Genomic DNA, 19,251 nt, shown 5'->3' on the forward strand with positions numbered 1-19,251 from the left:
GTAGGAAAAAAAATCATTGCAAGTTCGGAGCCAGCCTGCTCTGTACCCAGTGAGTTCCTGGCTAGTTAAGGCTAGATAGGACCTTGAAGAAGGGGAGGGGAGCCAGACATGCACAGAAAGACCCCAGATCTATATCAAAAGCTGCATATGAGCAGTCATATGCACACACAAAAATGATCCGGTATGTATAACTTGGGTCATTGATTTATGGGTATTTCATAGCTTCCTTGCATTTTTTTTGTTTGTTTTGTAATTTTTCTAAATGTAATGTTTTTAAACACAAAGGCTATTAGCTATTCACTCTAAACTGGCCGAGATTTATTCTAAAGTAATATAATTATGATGAAAGTGATCATGAGATTTATCTTTATTTTATAATTACATATACATAATCCTTGGTAGCTTATTAAGTATACATATTTAGTACCAAGAAAGTATCAAGAGACTTCCTTTGCAAACAAGTGAGTTTCTACTTGTGACCACAAAATAAAGCAATGCAGAGATCACGTTTTAGTTTTCAAATCTTGTGTACTATATACTGCAATTCTTTATCATCAGTGTGAACCACTACTTAATAACTGACTTGTTCAAGTGTAGGACAAGGTGGCACATGCTTAAATCTCAGCACTTGGAGGCAAGCCTGACCTACTTAGGGGAATGTAAACTCTACTATCATTCTTCCCATTTTTAGCAAAGAAAACTGAGGTACTGAGAGGTTTGGTGGCTACATCTGAGTCATTGACAATATGTGATAAAACCCCAGAGTTCAGCAACCTAACTACCTAGCTCTCACATAAAACCTGTGATTTATAGGCACAGTGGCAGTCTTGGTAAATGAGTGAAGGTCATATGTCATAAGTTGGAAAGCATTGTCTATATTTTCTGGAAATGACTTTTATTAGGATTATCATCATTTATAAAAATGGCATATGAAATGATCAGCCACTGTTTTTGCTAGACTTCCTTCCATCGTATTAGCCAGAAAGACTCTACAACATTCAATATTAGTCAGGCTATCTGAACTGACTGGTATACAGTGGTTGTGACTATTCTGTAATGCAATTAACTTGGGAGGTAAAGGCCTAAACAACCAGGCTCATTGCAATCTGGTTCACACACTCATTCAGCAATGATGGAAGGGAGTGTTCCTCCAGGAACTATTTTAGTTTCTACAGAGACCACAGTAACACAAACTCTACCCTTCTGAAACATTTATCATGGCACAATTATTCCTGAAGATCATGGCCGGCAGTTTACTAGCAGCCTAACTAACATGTAAAACGTCTGCCACTTGGGAAAAGCTTGCTATCCACTTGAGGAGAGAGTCTGAGGAGACACTCAGTAAGAAATAAGCACACTGCCAAGGATCTCCAGATCTTCCTACCCTGGAGAAATTCCTAGAAAACATATTGAAAATACTGACTACTTCCCATTGTCTGATTCTTAGCAGAGAGACAGAAACCTGCTACCGTTTCTGCAAAGCTATCTGAGGTCCAGACTCCAAAACGGAGCCAGTTAAAAAGTGGAGCCATTCAGGAAGGAGTCATTAAAAAGAGAACATAACCCAAACACTCACCTACTTAATTTTCTACAAGTCACAAATGTAGCAAACTAAAAAGATGGGAGACTAAACACAGAGCTTGCCATCATCACAAGGCCCAAGGTTGGAATGCCAGCGCCACATGCAGAGATGAGTATGAGGCTGGGGGATGTGGCCAGGTGACAGGGCGCATGCTTGCCATGCTCCAAACCCTGGCTCAGTCACCAAAGAGAAAAGGCATGAGTCGAGGAATTTACAAGGGCCTCTCTTTTAATCTCTTCTAAGTGTTTTGAGGGTGTGTCTCAATCTAGGTATTTAGGGGAAAGATAAAGAATGCCCAGAGAAAAAGGAAATTGCTAGTCAACAGCAAAAAAAAAAAAAAAAAAAAGGGGGGGGAATGCTGAGGGACAAACATTTCAGGGAACTAACTTGCCACCACTCATTTTATGCCCTGTCTCACAACGCTGGCCATCTGAGCAAGCTACAGGGTTCCAAAGTACATAAAAAAAAAATGTGTTCATTTCCTCTCTTACTCAGCCAGAATAATAATAGTTTTGTGACGGTACCACCATCCTCAGCAATTTCAGCACTTTTTTAGTAACTATCTTTTTAAAAAAAAAAAAAAAAACACGTCCTCTCAGAAAGGCTCCTTACTGTGGCTTAAAGGTGCAGGGAATGCCTTTAGCCCCGTCACCAAATCAGAGTCCCTCACTTCTTAATTTAAATCCCTTATAACTTCCTGAGTTCTTTACATATCTCCTACAAAAGAGTTTCCTTTCTAAAACGTTAAGTTACACGCAAACACACACACAAAAGCTTCGGGCAAACTAGTAAAGAAATGTAAACAACAGAAATGACAACGGTTGTTGAAATGTCTGCATGCTTGACGCTAACGTCATCTAAAAATAAAAGTATCCCAACAAATAAATTGCTCCTGTTAGCCGCGGTCAGAGAAGTGCCCAGCAAAGCAACTGGCCTGCTGGCTCCTGGCCCTCGCTCCTGCCCTCACATCCTGTCCACTACATAATCCATGAGCTAGCCTTTCTCTTCATCAGTTCAACGGGATTAGGGAAGCGGTCTCCCCGAAAACAGAACTGATAATTTTCCAGAGACATTCGCCCCTACGCTTTCATCCTCTACGCTGCTATCAATCAAGAGTCCTGTTATTCTGTTTGTGACCACCTAAGCACCAAGAGGAAGACACCAACAGATCCGCACAAAAGAACCGGCATCGGCCCGGAGCCTGCACGCGTTTCCATTTCCAGGCTGGCTCTGTTCTCCGAATACCGGTGATGAGGGAGGGAGGGCAAAAGTTGGGAACTTCCACCATCCAAGATGCCACCACCGAACATCTCTACACCCTCCAGCTGCGGCAAGAAGCCGCTCGGTCTGTCTACCCCTTCCAAAGCCAAGCCCGTAGTCTGAATCACAATAGACTGCTCACTGGCAGGGAAGGGGATCCGCGAAGTTGTCTCCCAAACCAAAGGCAATCGGAAGTGAAGGGCGGTGCAGCCAGCTCCTCCTTGCCTTCCTTTTTCTGGGAATCCTGCCCCCACCTCCCCCAAGAAGGGACCGCAACGGTGCCCTGGGTCCACAGCAGAAAGCCGAGCCAGTGCGTGCGCAAGGGAGGACGAAGCTTCGTCCGACCCCGGGGACGCGCTCTCGCTGCAAAGGGAGCCGCTTTCTGCTACATGCCATCGGAGGCAGCCGCGGCCGCATCGCTCCGGGCCGAGCGGCATTGACCGCCCTTCACTGACAGGGTGTTCCAAGCAGACGCCGGAGGAAGAAAGGAGAAGGACGAGCCGGGGGACTCGAGGCCGAGGGGTGGGGGGAGAGAACCGGCGGGGGGCGCGATGCCGCTCCCCGAGCCCCGGATCCCCGGGAGGCCGGGCCGGCCCGCCACCCCGCGGCGGCCGAGGGCAGAGGGGTCAGCTGTGGAAGGACCGCCCGCCCGCCCGCCGCGACGCCCCCTCGGGAGCACCGGCCGCGGCTGCGGACGCCCATTCAGCCCGAGCCCGTCCGGCCGCCGCAGCCCGCCGCCGCCCGCCGGCCCCCCGGGGAGGTGGGGGAGATGAGAGAGACGAGGCCGACCGGCGACGGCGGCCGCGGGGACGCGCGCCCGGCCGCAGGACCCGACCCCCCCCGGGCGGCCATCGCCGACCCCCGCCCGCGCGCCAGGCCGCCCGCGTCAGCTCCTCACCTCATCTCCGGGCGGGTGCGCGCGGCCGCCGCTCGCACAAATCAGTGCAGCCCGCACGCCGCGCGGAGGGACGCAGGGTCCGCAGCCGCGCACACCATCCCCGCCCGCCCGCTCCCGGGCGTCCCGGAGCCCGCTCGGGATGCTCCCTCGCGAGCCGCCGTACTACGGAGCAACCAAGCTGCGCGCCCTCCCCGCGCCGCTCCAGTCCTCTCGCTCCCGGGCTCCCTCGCTCCCGCCTATCTCCTCATCTCCCTCCGCCGCCTCCCCTCTCCCCCCGCCCCCTCACCAGCCAGCCCTCCGCTCCGCCCACAGGTGGGCGGGGATAAACCGCCTGCCAATCGGACGTCGGAGGCCACGCCCTCCTCGCCCGGCCTCCCCGTGTGACCACGCCCTCCCGGGCGGGGCAAGGATGGGGAGAGCCAAAGGAAATAGAGGTGTACAGAGTGGCAGCCAGATAAACCAATCAAGCGGGCCAGAGGGCTTTCCACACCCTTCTCCCTTGTCTCTTTCCCAAAAAGGCGTAGCTAGAGGCTTCTCGACTGTGCGTGTGGAGATTTTTGGTTCACGGTTTGGTGTTTTGCTCCTCGACAGTGGCTAGGATCCATTCAACTAAACTGAAGGGCTTGCAGAAAGGACGCGGAGACGAAGGGGCGAGGCGAGACAAAGAATGAGGAAAGATGGTAGGGGGCACGGTTGGAATGAGGAAGGGTGTGGCCTTTCGCTGTGATTTGCATAAAACGGAACCCGTCTGGGCGAAACCCTGCTTCTCCCATTTATTGGTGGTCCCTCGGGGTGGTGCCTCGCCTCGCCGAGGAGAAGAGCATGCCGGGAGTTGTAGTTCCGGGTTCGGTTGCTATGGCGTTCGTCACCGCCTCCCCTGCGGTATGACGGGCAGTCTGGCCAATGGCAGTACTGTTTGGGCCCGAGAGGGCGGGCTCTCTGCAGAAGGACTGGGAAGGTGGCGGAGGCGGCGGCGAAGGCGCTGGCGGTTGAGGTTGCTCGGAAGCAGGTGAGCTGGGACTGAGCGGTGTGTGTCGCGGGGAATGGGACTTTGGGCGACAGATGGAGAAACGCCTGAAGGAGCTGCCTAGCCCTGGGGGTCGGGGGGGCGGCTGGTGCTTTGCATCCAAGCCGACCTCAGAGCTGCTCCGGCCCAGGCCTAGCTTGGCTGAGTCCGCTGGGGGCGGCGAGGCGGGGGTAATCCTGGAGTTGACGGACAGCTCCCGACCGTGGTGGATAGGTCCGCAAAGGCCTAGAACTGCCTTTCTCCCGGGTTGAGTCCACCCGGCCCCCAGCCGCTTCTCCCTGTAACTGATTCTGATGCTTTCTCCCCTTCCCCTTACCTTTCCGCTAAGCAGTTTCCTCAATCAGGGGTGGTGTCCGCAGCGGTGTGTGTGGCCTTGGGTCGGGACTGCCCCCTTCCTTGAGCTGTCCGGTGGAATGCTTGAACCATGAGAAAGATTGATTATCCCAGGGTCGTGAGGAGGTGTCGATACTGATTCTGGATCTGGGACTGATGGTCCGCAATTGTTTTTTTAAAAAAATGGGTATCTGTATTTTTAACAAGCTCCCAAGTGTTGCTAGTCCACAGTAGCTGTGCTTTTGCCTGTTCAAGACAAATGTCCTAGGCACTTAGGTGCTTTTAGATTTCCTGGGAGCCGCATTTGGACAATGAAAGGAACACGTGAAATTAATTTTATGTTTCATTTAAACCAGTATATCCGAATACTATTTCAACATTTAAAAAAAAAGGCAAATATTTAAATAAGATAGTGTATTTTTTATACTAAGCTTTACAGATGTGTTGTGCGTCTTACCCTCACAGCAGACCTTTCATCCTAGCTGCACCTGTGGCTATTAGCTGCTATACAGGTCCAGGTAATAAAAGGGACCATTGTAGCAACTCAGCTTCTGGCCTTTAGGCTCCTGCTTACAAGTGGCATACTATCACACAGACATGCACGTGCACATAAGTAAGAATTGTAAAAAGTAAATCTTGCCAAATATGGCACGCATATTTAATCCCAGCAATCTTGAAGTAGAGGCAATCCGATCTCTATGAATTCCAGGCCAGTCAGGGTTACATAGAGAGACTCTGTCTCAAAAGGTAAACAAACAAACAACAACAAAACCCACATGTTTTTAAAAGTTCTTACATCCCATTATTTGCTGGACTTGCTGTGGCTTGACCAGGATGAAGCCACTCAGGCCATCTCCTCTGTCCTTCCTGTAAGATACCCAGTGACATGCCTGTTGACTTTGAGGTTGATCAGACACTTGGGGCACTTTTGTCCTGAAAGTGTAGGTAAGGGCTAATGTGCAGAGTTTATTTACAGTCATTAACAGGTGAGTTCCTTGGGGAGTAGAGTGTAGCAGGAGGCAAGCCAGGGTAATTTTTGTTGCTGTTAAAACACAAAGGGAACCATTGAAATCCCCTCCCCTTGGCTCTGAAGACATCCCCCGGCAGGGTCCTACCTTAAGTATTCTCTTGAAGTACTTACAGTTGGGTGTTTAGTGTATGCCAAGGTCTCTCTGTTTGCATAGCTGAATCGTAAGTCAATACCCTTTCTAATTATCTGCAGATTTAGCGTGTTTGCTATGTGGCTTTATAAACATTTAAAATATTGCTAAAATAATCCTGCTTATGGGTTTATTTTCAAGTCTGATACACTTGTAGAAATGCCGTCTCTCTGTGCTCCTCACAAGGCATCTCAGCCTACCCAACTTTTTTTACATTTTTAAATAATTATCATTATTTTATTTCATGTGTCTGGGTGTTTTGAATGTGTGTTTTGTCAGAATGTGGGTCTTTGTCTGGGAAGAGCACCGGATACGCTAGGACTGGAGTTACAGACTCTTGTAAGCAGCAGTGCGAGTGCTGGGAATTGAACCCGGGTCCTCTGCAAGAACAGCCAGTGTGCTTTACTGATGAGCCAAGTCCCCAGCCCCTACCATATTCTAAACATATTGGATGTCATTGCAAAGCTTTATAAGGCAGATGTGGTAGGTAGATCAGGCGTTTTAGACCAGCTCAGCCGGATAGTCAATTCAGTGATAGCGTGGGCACACAGGAAGACTCCATTTCAAAAAGAAAAGCACATGAGAAGCTTTAGCTACTGTGCTAGGGATGTGACTGTGGTGTCACACTTACAATACAACATGTATGAGGCCCTAGGTTCAACCCCCAGCACTGCAAATAAATAGATAAATTCTGTACCACTTTTTAGATTTAGCAAAGTTTATGTCAGGTCATATGGTTTTCAGATTATAAAACATTCTTGGAAATGTCAAGGTACACACTTACCTTTAACATCTAATTTTGTCACATGTACAATTATTTTCTATGTGCACATATCTTTAAGTTCAGTAGAAATTTTATTAGTGAATTCAAGTCTTTTGTTAACCTGGACCAGTGCCCAAGAAGCCATGTGGGCCTTGAATTTTACAATATTTTTAATACTAAAAGCTCAAAATCCCTATTTTTTCAGGTGGCAGAGAAGGTGGTAGGTTTGTAAAACAAATACTATTTCCTGGTTTTTATTTTCGTATATCTCCATTGGAAAGACAAAAACCGAACAGCAAGCCAACTGTCTCAGGGCTGCAGAGACGGCTTGGCAGCCACGAGTGTGCCTGCTCCTGGAGAGGACCCAGGTTCCATTCCTAGCACACATCAGTGTGGCTCCCACGGCCTGAGACCCCAGCTCCAGACGAGCCGCACCCTCTTCTGTGTTCTGTGGCATTCCACGCACATGCACAAACACACCTGCACGAAATTTGTAAATCAGGTTTACTTACTTTTGTGTGTAGTGCACACACGTGTATGCAAGTCAGAGGACAACTCAGAGGAGTCGGTTTTCTCCTCCCGCCTTGGGGACTGTAGAACTGGACTGTGTCCTCCTGCCTTGGGGACTGTAGGACCGGACTGTGTCCTTCTGCCTTGGGGACTATAGGATTGAACTTGGGAATTATCATGCTTGACAGCGGATGTGTCTTGACCTGATAAGCCATCTTGCCAGTCCACACATACACATGATTTAAAAAAAATTTTAAGTGTTTGTTTAAAAAAAAAACTTTCCCTTTTCCAGGAGAGTGTTAAGTGGCAAACACTTTAATCCTAGCACTCAAAAGGCAGAGGCAGGTGAATCTCTGTGATTTCAAGGCCAGCTTGGTCAACAGAGTGAATTCTAGTACATACAAGGTTACACAAAGAAACCCTGTCTCAAAGAAACATTTTTTTCTTTACTTTGTAAGGTAGTAAATGGTTTTGGGCCCAGACAGTTCTTAATTAGATTAACTAATCCTTATTTTGAACACACACTCACGCACTCACATACACACGCACAGATGCTTAATTCTAGGGTGTGCAGAATTATCCCCCAGGTCTCTGAAATTAGGTTATAGTTTAAGGTCCACATGATTGTTGACCCAAGCTACACATCAAAGATTCAGTAGGCAGAGAAAACAATGGCTTCTAGAGCTACAAAGGGAGGTGTTTTAAACTCAGGACATTAGTACAGAACACCCTGAGTTACACTCATATAAAAGGTGACCCCCATAGATGCAGGCTAAATAGGAGCAGAATTTTGCTTATTTAATAATGGGTATTACTGGGCATGTGTGGTGCAAACCTGTAATCCCAGTACACAGGTGACAGCCAGGAGAATCCAGAGTTCCAGGCCAGGCTAGACTACAAATCAAGACCCTGTCTGAAAACAGATAAGCCAAAGGAATTGGTGCGTGCAAGCAATAGCTGGGAAAGCTCACTCACTAGTAAGTAAATAAAATAACAGTAATCTACAGTGCGGAGCAGACGGGATGTGTTACTACCCATCATGCATTAGCCATTCCAGAGGAGGGAGTTGGATTTGGACTTTATTACTCAGCAGCATAGTGGCCTAGTGCAGCATACTCTCAAGGAATAGGCTGTGCCTAGAAAGCCCGGGATAGGACAGATGTATGTGTTAAGTCTCACTGATTTGGTCAAACAAGTTTGTGCGGAAACGTTGTGGGTGGAATAAGGTAGACTAGGGAGAGCATATGCCTTGAGAGAGCCTAGAAAGCCGAGCAGGAACCGAGATGCGTAACGTGGGGCGTGCGTGCGTGCGTGCTGCGTCTGCCTGTAGGTGCTCCCTCCCGACACAGTCCAGCGCACACTGACGCTGAGCCGTGCCTTCACCGTTCTGTGCACGCTTGCTACCTGACACATGGCTTCGTGTCTTACATGTGTGTTTGCAGGTAGTTTCTGCATTTGATTATCCTATCCTAGAGAACAGCAACCATTACTCAGCTACTCGATGCAACTCTTTTTATAGGGATCGACTTAGGTCCACCGCGGTCCTAACACAGAGAACTGGTTTCATGGGCATGAGGTCTATGCAGGTCCCTGGGCCTCTTCTTGTAAGGACATATGCTTGGCTTAATAGTCTGCTACTGCCAACTTGGAAATTCTAATTATTTTCTAGATGAGGTTCCCACTTTTTTTGTTACTGTTGTTTTGTTTTGCTTCGCTTTGGGACCTGCAGATTAAAACAGCAGATGTATCAGCAAGTGCTGAGTAGTCTGTCCCACAGGATAAAGTGTGGTGGTTCTGGGTGAGTGAATCGTGTCAGCAGCTCAGTAGACACCACCAAAGACTGGGACGGTTCAGAGCAGTAACTTCAAGGCGCCAGCCCAGCTGGTACTGTGAGCTCTTGGGAGAATCTTAATCCCTGAGTGGATGGGGCAAGCGCAGTTTCCTCATCCATGTAATAAACGCAAAAAGCATATACCGAAATATTGTGAGCATGGCCGTTTGTAACAGCCCCAGGCTGGAAACGTTTCCATCCGGGAACTGGAAGCGTCCCTACAGTGGGGTGACACACAGTGAGGAAGCATGGGTGGAGCACAGCTAAGCAGCCGCAGCGACAGTGACAGTGACAGTGGGGCCACAGTCACAGCGGGAGAGAGTGCCTACAGAAGCTGAAGAAGGGGGCTCATCTCCGCGTCCTTCATGAGGAGGCGGTCCGTCTGTCACAATCCAGGCGGTTCAGATCCTTGGGGTCTCACCTCCGCGTCCTTCATGAGGAGGTGGTCCATCTGTCACAATCCAGGTGGTTCAGATCCTTGGGAAGGGAAGGAAGGCCGTAACCTGACAGGCATGTAAGCTCCAGATGTTCTACATGTGGCTGGGCCGTGGGCATATTCGCTTCCGATTGGACAGACTCTACTCTAGCGGTCCACGTGCACTTCTCTGTGTAGTGTATGATTCTGTAAAGTTTACGTTTGGAAGAGTAAACAATCCGGACATAGTGGCTCACACCTGTAACTTTGCTACTCCAGGAGCCAAGGCAATAGAATTAACTAGAAATTCAAGGACAGCCTGGGCTGCCTAGTGAGCTCTGGGCCCACTTGGGATGCAGAGTTAGAGAAACAGGGAGGGAGGGAGGAAGGGAGGGAAATCCTAGAGACACTTTTCCCAGGATATAAACCACTGATATAGTTCTGTTAAAAAGACTGGGATCTCTGTGAGTTTGAGGCCAGCCTGGTCTACAGAGCAAGTTCCAGGACAGTCAAGGTTGTTATACAGAGAAGCCCTGTCTTGAAAAATCAAATAAATAAACAAACTAGGAGACTGCTCAGTGAGCAAAGACCTTGCCGTCCAAGGATGAGGACTACAGTGTGTGTCCCTAGCACTCACAGAATGTCAGATGGGTACAGCAGCTAACCTGAATCTCAGAACAAGCCAACTACCTAGGCCAAGCCAATGGGTGAGACCTGAGTTCAAGTAAGAGACCTGGTCTCAGCTTGTAAGATTAGAGCCATTGAGGAAGATACCCAGTGTCATCTCTGGCCTCACACATACACACACATGCAAACATGCATACGTGTACACAAACCACATCACACGCGGGGGATGTTATAGAGGACCTGGGGGGTCAGTCAGTGATGAAGTGCTTCCTTCACAAGTATCAAGACCTGAGTTTGGGTCCACAGCACCCACGTAAACAAGCTAGACATGGCCACCAGACCTATAGCTCCAGCACCAGGGAGATGGAGACAGGAGATCTAAGGGGGTGTTTCTGTCATGGTTAGTCTTGCTGAGGAAGCACCATGACCAAAAGCGACTTGGGGAGGAAAGTGCTTGTCTCACTCGCACTTCATATAAAGTTCATCATCAAAAACGATGAGGGCAGGAGCTCAAGCAGAACAGCAGCCTGGAGGCAGGAGCTGATGCAGAGGCCATGGAAGGTGGTCGGCTTGCTGTCTTATAGAACCCAGGACCACCAGCCTAGGATGGCCCCACCCACCATGGACTAGGCCCTCCCCCATCAATTGCTGATTAAGAAAATGCCCTATAAGCCGGGCGTTGGTGGCGCACGCCTTTAATCCCAGCACTCGGGAGGCAGAGGCAGAGGCAGGCGGATCTCTGTAAGTTGGAGACCAGCCTGGACTACCAAGCTAGTTCCAGGACAGCCTCCAAAGCCACAGAGAAACCCTGTCTCGAAAAAACAAACAAACAAAAAAAAAGAGTAAAGAAAATGCTCTATGGTCTTGCCTACAGCCTCATGTTGTGGAAGCAATTCCTCTTTGTTTTTAATTCTCTCGCATATCACATCCCAATTGCAGCTTCCCCTCCCTCTTCCCTCCTCCCTCCCCGCCTCTGCTCTTCCCACAGATGCACTCCTCCTCCTCCATTTTCCTTTAGAAAAAGGTTAGGCTCCCAGGGGTATCAGCCATGCACGGCGTATCTAGTCCTAATGATACTTTGCTATACCTTGTAGACCAGAAGCAATTTCTTATTTGAGGTCCCCTCCTCTCCGGTGACATTAGCTTGTGTCAAGTTAACATGCATAGGGGTGCTCATTGACCATCCAGTCTAGATGAATCGGTGAGCTCCGGGTTTGATAAGAGGCCCTGTCTCAAAAAATAAGATGGCTGGACATGATAGCTCAAAACTTTAATCCCAATGCTCAAGGAGCAGAAGCAAGTGGATCTCTGATTCAAAGTCAACCAGGCCTACACAGTGAGTTCGAAGCCAGCCAAAGCTTTTATGGCGAGTCCCTGTCTCCAAAAATATAAATAAGATGGAAAGATGAGAACACCCAGTGTCAGCCTCCGGCCTCCAAATGCGTGCGCACATATGCATGTCCATCCTTAGACATATATACCACAAATGTATATTGAAACCAAAAATATTCTTTTCGTTAAAAAGTAAAGGGGGGTGGGGTGGGCTGGAGAGATGGCTCAGCAGTTAAGAGCACTGGCTGCTCTTCCAGAGGACCCTGTTTGGTTCCCAGCGCCCATGTGATGGCTCCCAACCCTCCAGTTTCAGGGGATTCTTCTCTAGCCTCTTCAGGCACAAGGTACATGCAGTACACATACATATATGCAACAAAACACTCAAACACATAAATAAATAAATCTTTAAGAACCTATTTAAAGCCGGGTGTTGGTGGCGCATGCCTTTAATCCCAGCACTCGGGAGGCAGAGGCAGGCGGATGTTTGTGAGTTCCAGATTAGCCTGGTCTACAGAGAGAGTTCCAGGACAGCCTCCAAAGCTACACAGAGAAACCCTGTTTCGAAACCACCCCCCCAAAAATCCATTTAAAATATCAAAACTAAAAGGGCTTATAGGATTTGGACCTGGTGGCATACCCCTGTAATCCAAACCTTTAACAGGCTGAGGCAGACGGAGCCTGAGTTTGGGGTCAGTGTAAACTATACGGTGAGACTTAAGAAAACAAGGCTGCCGTAGAAGAATGGAGATGATAATCTCAGTCAGAGTCCTGCCTTGTTAAATGTTTGAAAGCATTTTAAAGCTACCTTTGAACATTTTTGGCCTGCCTATCTGGCCCTTGTAAGGCTTTTTTTTTTTTTGTCTCTTTTAAATAAGTATAATATTTGTTATTGAATAGGAAAGTGCCTCCCCTTTCCTTTTAAGACAGTGTCTGACTATGTAACCCAGGCTAGCTTTTAGCTTTCAATGCTACCTCAGCCGACTGAATGCAGGGTCCAGCCTGTGCCACAGAGCCTGAAACGCGACCTTCGGCAAGCACCTGTGGTAGCACTGACCCTAGTCCATTTCTGTCCCTCTGCTTGTCAGATGGGCCAGAGCCTGACAAGGCCTCCTGTTCGTTTTCTGGAAGAATCATCTGCCGATTACATTTACAGGTGCTTTTCTCTCCTTGTCTGGACAGTTTTTCCCCATGTATTCCCATCTGATAAGTAGACCTTATTTACTTATTTTCATTTTTAAAACTCGGTTAAATTTTTTGCTTTATGTGTATGGCGTTTTGCCTGCATATTTGTGTACCATGTGCATGCCTAGTGCCCAAGGAGGCCAGGAGAGGGCCTCGGGTCTCCTGGATCTGGAGTTAAGGATGGTCGTAGGAACTGGAACCTGGGTCCCCTGGAAGAGCAGTAAGTCCTCCTACTGAGCTGTCTCCAGCCCTCAGGAAGACTGTCTTTTGTTGTTTGTTTTTTTAACTTGTATTTGTTTGTTTGTTCTAGGTAACTATGAAGGGCTTGTATTTTCAACAGAGTTCCGCAAATGAAGGAATAACATTTCTATTTCAAGAAAGGGTAAGGATAAATTATTTACTCGTTAGATGAGATAAGATAATGTCTTTCCGTGTGTAACTGCCTTTGTTTGCTTTTGGCTGCTATGATGAAATGCTCAAACAAAAGCAACTTATGGGAGAAAGGACTTACTTAACACCCAGGTCCAGGTCAGAGTCCTCCGTAACTGATCTCAGCGGTGGGGAGGAGACTTGTCACATCCTCCGTCCAGAGGACAAGGGGTGACTGCACGCTGCAGTCCAGCTCCCTTCCTCACCCTGTCCAGGACCCTGGGTTAGTCTTCTCATCTCTTTAAACGCAATCAAGGTAATTAATTCCCCGCAGGCACACCCCGAGACTGTCTGCCAAGTGAGTCTACATTGTGTCTAGTTGACTCTGTCAGCACTAACCTTTACAGTCAGAGTGCACTTTAACAGGGGTGGGGGTGGGCACATACCACTACACACACGTGAAGGCCGGAGGACAACTGTCTTTCGTTTACATGATTTCTGGGAGCCAAACTCAGGTTGCCAGGCTTTTGGGCCAAGTGCCTACCAGCTAGAGCCGTCCATGGACCCGAGACTCACTTTTAAATGAGTTATTAGTTATTTTAAGTGAAACTAAGTGAGCGAAAGCTTAAGCCACCTCCCCCATCTTCCTTTCCCTTGACTTTATGTGAGAATGGAGGCCCATGTTGCAGTGTAACTGTAATTTTAAAAGAGCTGCCACCGGGGCTGAGACTTGGCTCCGTGGTTACAAGCATAGGCTGTTCTTGCCGAGGATCCAGATTTGGTTCCCAGCGCCCGTGTCAGGCAGCTCTCAACCATTTGGAAGTCCAGCTACAGAGATCCGGTGCCCCCTCTGGCCTCCACGGCACTGCACTGGTGTGCGCAAGCCCACATTTACATACACACATAATTTAAAGGGAGCTGCTATGTTGGCTGTACCGTGAAAAGCACTGGGAGGGCAGAACAAGCCTACATGTTACACACAGAGTGGACCCAGGTGAGTCAGGGTGGGGCTCAGTGGCACACTCTAGCCTAGTATCCACAGAGCTCATAAGTTTGTCCCCAGCACTGCCAATACTGTAAGACAGCAAGTTTTCCAATTGTTGCCACTTGATAGAAAGTATCTGTATTGTTAAGTGGAAGAGACAGAAAAACCTTATTTTCTGTACAAGTTTAGGCACTTCCTAAACTCACCTCATCCATTAAGCTTTTAAGACTTGGTGGTGACTATTTAAAAGCTTTGCATCAAGCCAGAATCATCTCGCTGTGGGTTTCAGGATGGAAGCCATGCTGCGCTCTGTTGGCTTTTCCCAGGGGCAAGTGAGAACAGGATGTGTTTTTCCTCTCTTGCCTTCCCTTAACTCCAGAGTGATTTAGAGCAGTCTAAGACTATGCCTCAGACAGCTCACTCCTACCACTGAGTCAGGAAAAGGATTGATTGAATCTCAGTAAAACTTTTCTCTGGGTAAAATTAACACACTCATCAACTATCACTGTCGTCATCCGTATCACTGAACAGCAGATCTGAGATCTTGTAAAGAGGCTGATGTCGTTTGTGGCCACTGGAAGCACAGTGATCCCTGCCTGTGATGGGTCATGTGTGCAAGACCTGACCGCGTGTCACTGAGGACATATTGCAGTTAGTTGGACGACTCCTAGTGCCTCAATTTGGAGTATTTTTTTGCTTTTGTTACTTTATATCGCTAGAGGGTAAGAGGTCGTTAGATTCCATTATGTTAATGTTTTGATAGCAAAATACTGTGGGATGTGCCGAGGCTTCTGGAGTAGATGTTCACAAACAGATAGACAAGTAACATTGAATAATTCCATTCATAGCACGAGGGATATCCCAGGCTTTATCAGAGGCTGTCTGATGTATGCATACTGTAAAGATCTGACACTTTGAATTACTTAAGTTAAAATACAGTATTTGCCATTGTGCTCTATGAAGCCGAGTTTGCTCCTATAGTCACCCATGTCGGTCTTTGAGTGCTTTTAAAGAAAAGGCACTAAAACTTCTTAAATTACACTCCTAATTTTTCTTCTTTATTATCATATACTATTAGATAATTACTAGTCATAAGATTTGGCCTCAGTTTATTTTTTCAGTTATATATAGACATTTCATGCAATGAGTGAATGTCCTCAGAGGGGTGTGTAACACGCGGTTCTGTTATTTGGTTCTAGGAGAATCTCCCTGTTACAGAGGATAACTTTGTGAAACTTCAAGTTAAAGCTTGCGCTCTGAGCCAGATAAACACAAAGGTACTGGTGCTTTGGCTGTGGGTGACTTCAGAGGATACATGGTGTACAGTGGTATTGATTTCTGAGCGCCAAGAAATTTTTTTCCTGAGAAAAACTGAACTCAGGGAACCAAATTAGACCCTCCATGTGTGGGAGACAGTTGTGAAGCTTGGACTATCAGAGGGTCCCTGGCAGTGGGCCCACGATACAAACCCGGGACCCATTCCCTGTGGTGGGATGCCATGCTCTGCCTTAGTGCATGGGAGAGGGACCAGGCCCTGCCCCAACCTAATGAGCCAGACTATGCTGACTCCTCATGGGAGCCCTTACCCTGAGGAGGAGTGGACTGGGGGGGGCTGAGGGGGAAGTGAGGGGGGACGGAAGGAGGGGTAGGAGGGAGAACTGTGGTTGGAATGAAATTTAAAAGAATAAATAAATTATTAAAAAAAGAAAAAACTGAACTAGAAAAACTATTTCATATATTCATATATATATAATATGTATAATTTTTTTTCAAGGCAGGTTTCTCTGTATAATAATCCTAACTGTCCTGGACTCTCTTTGTAGACCAGGCTGGTCTCGAACAGACAGGACTACACAGAGAAACCCTATCTCGAAAACCAAAAACAAAGCAAGTGTCTTTAGCCCAGCATGGTGGCACATAAGCCCAGCGCCTGGGAGGCGGGGCTTTGAGAGTTGGGGGCAGGTCTGCTCTTCATAGCTGGTTCCACGTCAGCCAGGGCCACACGGAGAAACCTTGTCTTAAAAGAAAAAAAGGCTTTAAATGGTAAATAAATAGTTAATACTGGTAATAAGTGGTTAAACGTGCCATGCTGAGTGTTTTCAGTCTTGGAGTGAGACAGATTCTCACTGTGTAGCCCAGGCTGGCCTTAGACTCGTGGTCTTTCCGCCTGGGTCTCCGGGGTACCAGATTATAGGTGTGCTCCTCCACGTCCAGAGTGCTCTCCTGTTTTTGTTTTGGGGGTTTTGTTCCTGTTTGTTTGATTGTGGTTTTCCTTTGGCCTTTTGACTTGAACAGCTGATACTTTATCCCAGATCTGAAGGGGGAGAGTCCAAGAAAAGTTAGTATGCGGCAAGCAGGCTGGTCTCAGGGCTGTTCTTGATGGTGCAAGTGACCTCCTTGCTCACGTGGCATTTCATGCGTGTGTGCCCGCTCCTGGTGTCATTGTCATCCTAAGTCCCCAGTCCTCGTTTGGGACAACTTCATTTAACGTTAATTCCTCTCTTAAAGTGTCTGTCTTCAGACGCAGTCACATTAGGGGTCAGGGCTAGAAGCATGTCAGGTGGTGTGGGAGGAGCCCCAGTCTGCAGCAGAAGGAATACAGACAAGAAGATTGATTTTGGTGCACGTTTTAGATGTCCGTGACAAAAGTCGGGTGGTACCTAATGTGTGCCTGCTCGGTGGAGATGCCGTCCAGTCAGTCACTGTTCAACTTTATGAGGTTTGCACAGATTCTGGCCGGGGTGGTGTTAAGGACTGAACCCAGGACCTTGGGAATGCTAGGGAGCACTCTACCCCTAGCAGGAAGAAATGGCAAACAGCAGTGGAATAAACTATTACAGCCAGGCAGTAGTGGTGCATGCTTTTAATCCCAGCATGAGAAGGTAGATCTCTGTGAGTTCAAGGCCAGCCTGGTCTACAGAGCAAGTTCCAGAACAGCCAAAGCTACCAGAGAAGCCTTGTGTCGAAAAACCAACCCAAAACAAACAAAACCAAAAAGGAAATCTTAGCTGCTGTCAAGCATGATGGTTATGAAGACACATCAGTGTAAGAAAATGAGTCTGGTAAATGGAGGTGCGGAATGCAGTTGCTAAGGGCATGGTTATAACTACAAATGGGCACAATCGGAAAGAAAGGCTCAGTGACAGTGCCACTTGAGCACGCACAGACCCTGGCCTGTCCCCAGTGCCACTACCCACGTGAGACGGAGGGAGAGTAAAATCCCCAGTGTTTCCCTAAGACGTCATATATGGACATCCTGGGAAGAGTGTGAAGTTCCACACCAGGAAATTCTGCAAAGTCAATACACATCTAGAGGGCTTCTTTTTTTGTTCCATTTTTAACTGAAAAGCAGTGGCAGGCTGGAGAGTTGACTCGGCAGTCAAGAGTATCTGTTGCCCATGCAGAGCACTGGGGTTCAGTTCCCAGCACCCACATGGCAGCTCACAACCATCTGTAACTCCAGTTCCAGGGCTTCCAACCCTGACCCTGACCTCTGTAGCCACCAGGAACTCATGTGGCACCTTCACATACTTGCAGGCCGATACTCACACACGTAAAATAAGAAGAAATAAATACTTTAAAACACGCCTTCACATACATGCAGGCAGATACTCACACACATAAAATAAGAAGAAATAAAGAACTTTAAAACAAGGAAGTAGCCCAACCCAAGAAGCCCTGCACTTACCAAGTAAGTCTGGAATCTTCTGACAGCTTCCCAACAAACACCTGCCATTCCTTCCCACTGAGCCCTGACCCAAGACTGGGGGAAAATCCAGATGCCCCCCCTTTTTTTAAAGACGACACTCTTCCGTACCCATACTGGCCTTAACATAGATTCTGACCCTCAAGATCGCCGCTTGTGCCACCATGCTTGGTTTTTGGGGGGAGGCTGGGGTGGAACTCAGGGCTTTCTGCATGGTAGCCAAGCCCTACCCACTGGGTACATGCCAGCCCAGCCCAGGTGATCCTTAGAGGGTGTGAGGTGAGGCTTGGCCACACCTCCTTGTTCAGCTGGTTAAGCCGTATTTAGCCAGCTGAGAATTGTCTGGGGTGGTAACTTCCCTTCCTCTTGTCAGAGAAAAATGCTAAGCTAAGCGTGTCCTGCTGGCTTGAGCGATAACACCCATGCCTCAGCCCTGTGTCAAATGCCTCCGAAGGGGTTTTGTGAAGTTGTTTGCTTTATTGTAATTCCAAAAGCGAATCGTATTTGCTGTCTCTGTGCATGAGTTTTGTCGTTGTCGTTACTCCGCTTTCTCAGAAGTGAGAGATGGGTTGTTGTTTGTTTGTTGCTCAGACCAGCCTCTGCCTCCTGCATGCTGGGGTTGAGGCAAGTGTTGGGATTACAGTACTGCATTGCCATGTAATTCCAGAATTTACTCTTGACTAGTGTGCTGACAGCTTCCATTATGGTTTAGCTTCTGGCAGAAATGAAGATGGAAAAAGATTTCTTCCCTGTTGGAAGAGAAGTTGCTGGAATTGTATTAGATGGTAAGTATCATCTATATTTTCTACAGTAAACGAAATTTGTAATAGCTAATAAAGTTACCAAAATAATGTCTTATACTTTGTTTTGTTTTGTTTTCCAGAGAGGGTTTTTCTGTATAACCGTGGCTGTCCTAGAACTCACTCTGTAGGCCAGGCTGACCTCAAACTCAGAGAGATCCAACTGCCTCTACCTCCCGAGTGCTGGGATTAAAGGCGTGCTCCACCACCCCTGGCTATAAATTTATTACAAATTCATTTTTAAAAATCTAAACTAGGAGCCGGGCGGTGGTGGCGCACGCCTTTAATCCCAGCACTCGGGAGGCAGAGGCAGGTGGATCTCTGTGAGTTCAAGGCCAGCTTGGTCTACAAAGTGAGTTCCAGGACAGCCTCCAAAATAATACAGAGAAACCCTGTCTCAAAAAAACAACAACAACAAAAAATCTAAACTATGATTGAGTTTATAATTAAAGAGCTTAATTTGAGTAAATA

General features: G+C 47.7%; 2 protein-coding genes across 11 annotated transcripts in view; one reads left to right on the top strand and one right to left on the bottom strand.

The window, feature by feature from the left end:
• Itsn1 (intersectin 1) overlaps nt 1-3,973 on the bottom strand; it is a 174,814-nt gene extending 170,841 nt beyond the window's left edge. For 2 of the 6 annotated variants that reach the window (XR_005878825.1, XM_040750478.1), the window contains exon 1: nt 3,741-3,972. The gene's annotated coding sequence lies outside the window, so the exon portion shown is untranslated. Of the gene's footprint in view, nt 1-3,740 lie in introns of all 6 variants that reach the window. The other 4 variants (XM_040750476.1, XM_040750475.1, XM_040750477.1 and 1 more) reach the window with 2 other exon arrangements.
• A 215-nt stretch (nt 3,974-4,188) lies between these two features.
• Cryzl1 (crystallin zeta like 1) overlaps nt 4,189-19,251 on the top strand; it is a 36,673-nt gene continuing 21,610 nt past the window's right edge. Inside the window, exons 1-4 of one of the 5 annotated variants that reach the window (XR_005878826.1) lie at nt 4,189-4,420; nt 13,231-13,302; nt 15,474-15,551; nt 18,693-18,765. Coding sequence is in view for 4 of the 5 variants with exons in the window: in XM_040750484.1 (XP_040606418.1) it covers nt 4,418-4,420; nt 13,231-13,302; nt 15,474-15,551; nt 18,693-18,765 (226 nt within the window). In the remaining variant the exon portion in view is untranslated. Of the gene's footprint in view, nt 4,421-4,471; nt 4,750-13,230; nt 13,303-15,473; nt 15,552-18,692; nt 18,766-19,251 lie in introns of those variants that run through there. The other 4 variants (XM_040750484.1, XM_021229448.2, XM_013116206.3 and 1 more) reach the window with 4 other exon arrangements.

This window comes from Mesocricetus auratus, unplaced genomic scaffold (genome assembly GCF_017639785.1).
Source record: "Mesocricetus auratus isolate SY011 unplaced genomic scaffold, BCM_Maur_2.0 Super-Scaffold_100008, whole genome shotgun sequence".
NCBI classification, from domain to species: Eukaryota; Metazoa; Chordata; class Mammalia; order Rodentia; family Cricetidae; genus Mesocricetus; species Mesocricetus auratus.